Source organism: Momordica charantia (assembly GCF_013281855.1).
Source record: "Momordica charantia cultivar OHB3-1 chromosome 5 unlocalized genomic scaffold, Mcharantia_2.0 BLBB01000005.1, whole genome shotgun sequence".
NCBI lineage: Eukaryota > Viridiplantae > Streptophyta > Magnoliopsida > Cucurbitales > Cucurbitaceae > Momordica > Momordica charantia.
Window position 1 is genome coordinate 19,192,575 of NW_028275163.1, and position 3,379 is coordinate 19,195,953.

General features: G+C 36.7%; 1 protein-coding gene across 1 annotated transcript; it reads left to right on the forward strand.

Moving 5' to 3' along the window:
* The first annotated feature begins 2,469 nt into the window (after positions 1 to 2,469).
* On the forward strand, positions 2,470 to 2,784 carry LOC148211502 (uncharacterized). Its single transcript, XM_088124435.1, has one exon. The coding sequence runs from the start codon at positions 2,470 to 2,472 to the stop codon at positions 2,782 to 2,784; it is 315 nt and encodes a 104-aa protein (XP_087980561.1).
* Positions 2,785 to 3,379: the final 595 nt, after the last annotated feature.

Below are 3,379 nucleotides of genomic sequence, written 5' to 3' on the forward strand. Positions count from 1 at the left end.
AAACCTTGCCTCGTCACCTCGGATGTATTTACATGCCCCTCCGAGTCGACCTCTTGTGTGGCCGAGCTGATCTAAACTCACTAACATGTTGCTATTACCTCGTCTAGCTTATTAGTCTTACATCGGCTCAGTCCTAGACTCCGACAGATTCCACGACAACCCGCTGTGATTCACGACAACCTTAAAGAGCCGTTGAGGCACTGTCGGGATGGTTGTCGGAGAAGTCGCCTATAAATAGACTCATTCTCCCCATTTCAAGGTACGCAATCAAACCAATTCACTCTCGAGTTGACTTGAGCATTTGCTGACTTTAGCATCGGAATTTCTACTCTGTTTTTCAGGTCCTTTGCACAGCATCCGGAGCTCACTATCCAGCTCGTCCTTGCCGACCCGAAGCTTGGGGACTTGGTCAATTCTTGATCAAACAAATATTATTTAATTAATTTAATTATTAATTAATTAATCATTTATTTTCATTTTATTTAATTTATTTAATTAAATAACTCCCCTATTAAATGCAAAAAAATTCTACATTGAAAAAAAAACAAAAAAGAGAAAAACAGGCTTCCTCTCTCTTTAAGAAAGATCTCTCCCGACGATTACAGAGCGGAAAGAATTCTCTATGAGAAAAAATTTTCCTTCACTTTCAAAAGGTTCTCACATAACCGATCTTTACCAGAGAATAGCAGGGAAGATCTTTTAGAGGCGTTAGTTTGCTGTGTTTTTGAAGAGGTTTCTCAAATGTATTTTTTCTCATCCCTAATTAGTAGTTCTTAACCTTTGATGTTTATCACTTTTCTAAAAAAAGGAAAAATCGAAGCACTGCATTCACACGTTTCTATTGGGGGATTAGATCCCTTCAATTTGTATAAAAGCCAAGTATGCATTTGATTTTCTTTGAATTGTACAGAAAATAATGGTGGGTATTTTTCCTCTCTGCATATGATGTTCTGGGACTTGCAATATGGATACTTTCGGTTTTTAGCATTTAGATTTACAAATTTCATTGATTTGATCAATGTAAGGGCTCGTTGTTTTGGGCATTTAATTATGTAAGTCCCTGTTGATCGTGGCAAAGTGTTGGTGTGAAATTCGCCAGAGAAAAAGGAGCAAAATGGAGAAGAAAACATAATCCCAAGCGCGCAGCGTGGAGACGCTGTCATATTAGGTTCTCGACGTTGTCCCTTGGAGGCATGCAGCGAGTTCGTGGAGCAAACTTCTTTTTTTTTTTTGCTTCAGTCGTTTTTTTAGTTAAAATAATTTAATTTTGTTCTTTAGGAGCCAAAAATCAGTCTATTTTGCTGTTTAAATTAATTATGTATTTGATGCATGTTAATTATATGTTGCATAAAGTATGTCATATACATTAAAATCCTACCATAGGTTAAGCATGTTCATGCATCATATTTAAATATATGTGTTATATTATATGATAGCATGAGTATATACTTTTTTCATTTGTATTAATATAAATGTTATGTTAATTAATGAAAAGCATGATGCATGCAAGATGGCATTATTTCTAATAAGATTAGAAATATAATAAAATATTGGTTATAAGGAACTCTATCGAGGAAAGTTCTATCTAAGACTGATGTATTTAAGCTGATCGTAAGAGAACAACCCTACTTGGGAACCGACTTGAGAGTTGAATTAGTAAACATTTTATAAAGCATGAAATAATGTGGTTATTTTATCAAAGTGTTTAATAATAAATCACTTAGATAAATGTCTTAGCCGGATTTACCTAAGTAATAAGGCCTAGTTGTAAAATACTTAGTGGGAGAAAAGAAATATATATGATATGTCATTTTCTCTCACACTCTCCAGTTAAGTTCACACCGTGAGACCCGTGCTCGGCCTCGTGGCGGAGCGTCCTCCCTTCAGAAGGTGTGTGCATGGATCAATACTAAATTGAATGGATAAAGTATTTATAGTAAGTGGAAGAACAACATGTGTCAACATATGATTTAATTATGGTCTCCTTCATTAGTTTGCAATGTGAGATTTCATGTTCGGCCTTGTGGTACCCTGCGAGCGTCCTCCCTTCGAAAGGTGTTTGCATGGAGTCAACATTATGGCAAACTCCAGAAATGGATAGGGTCGCTTTAGTTTTTTGAACCAATATTATCCCTCCTTACGATAGGCTTGTTGGGGCGGCACTCTAGGATCTAAAATGGAGCACTACACTTACAAGAAATCATTAAGCGAGTAAATGTTTTTCTTGACCGAATAAATGATAACTAATTGTTTTAGGAATAAAAGTTATTCTTGTGTAATGCTTAGCTGAAAGTGTCTCAATTCAGTGAAGGAGTAACCGTCTACATTCGGTGACTATTGCTCTAAATCATCGAAGTATCATTGCAAACTAAATTATTTTTAAGGTTCATTATTTTGCTAAAACGTGATTGGATTTATTAAAAGTTTTTGCAAAAATATAATATAAATGAATTTGTTTGTTTCAACCAAATGTCTAATTCTATTATTTCCTTGCTTCTCGTCGGAAAGTTAACTGGGGAGAATTATACAACTTGGAAAACCAATTTGAATACTATACTTGTGGTGGATGACCCAAAATTTGTCTTGACTGAGGAGTGTCCTGAGGTTCGTGGCTCGAATGCGTCACGAAACGTTCGTGATGCATATGACAGATGGACGAAGGCCAATGATAAGGCCCGAGTCTATATCTTGGCCAGCATAATTGACGTTTTGGCTAAGAAACATGAGAACGTGATTATTGCACGCAAGATCATGGATTCATTACGTGAGATGCTTAGGCAATAATCCATACAGATCAGGCATGATGCTCTCAAGTTCATCTTTAATGCACCAATAAAGGAAGGAACTTTTATACGGGAACATGTTCTCGGCATGATTGTCCACTTCAACGTGGCATGGATGAACGATGTTGTCATTAACGAGTCCAGTCGAGTCAGCTTTATTCTGGAATCTCTTCCGAAGAGTTTCCTGCAATTTCGTTGCAATTCTGTTGTGAACAAAATTGACTACAACCTTACCACTCTCATAAATGAACTCCAGACTTATTAGTCTCTACTGAGAAATAAGGGATAGAAAGAGGAGGCAAATGTTGTCACATCTAACAAGAATTTCCACAGAGGTTCGATCTCTGAGACTAAGTCTGGATCTTCTTCTTCTGGCACTAAAAACTTTAAGAAGAATAAGGGTGGAAAGGGAAAGAAGGCCAAGGTTGCTGACAAAGGAAAATGTTTTCACTGCAACGTTCATGAACACTGGAAGAGGAACGACCTAAAGTACTTGATTGAGAAAAAAGAAGCCAAAGAAGGTAAATACGATTTACTTGTCTTGGAGGCCTGTTTAGTGGAGGATGATGATTCTACCTAGATAATTAATTCGGGAA

Coding starts and splice junctions, on each gene's coding strand:
- LOC148211502 (XM_088124435.1), top strand. CDS start 2,470: ATGTCTAATTCTATTATTTCCTTGCTTCTCGTCGGAAAGTTAACTGGG.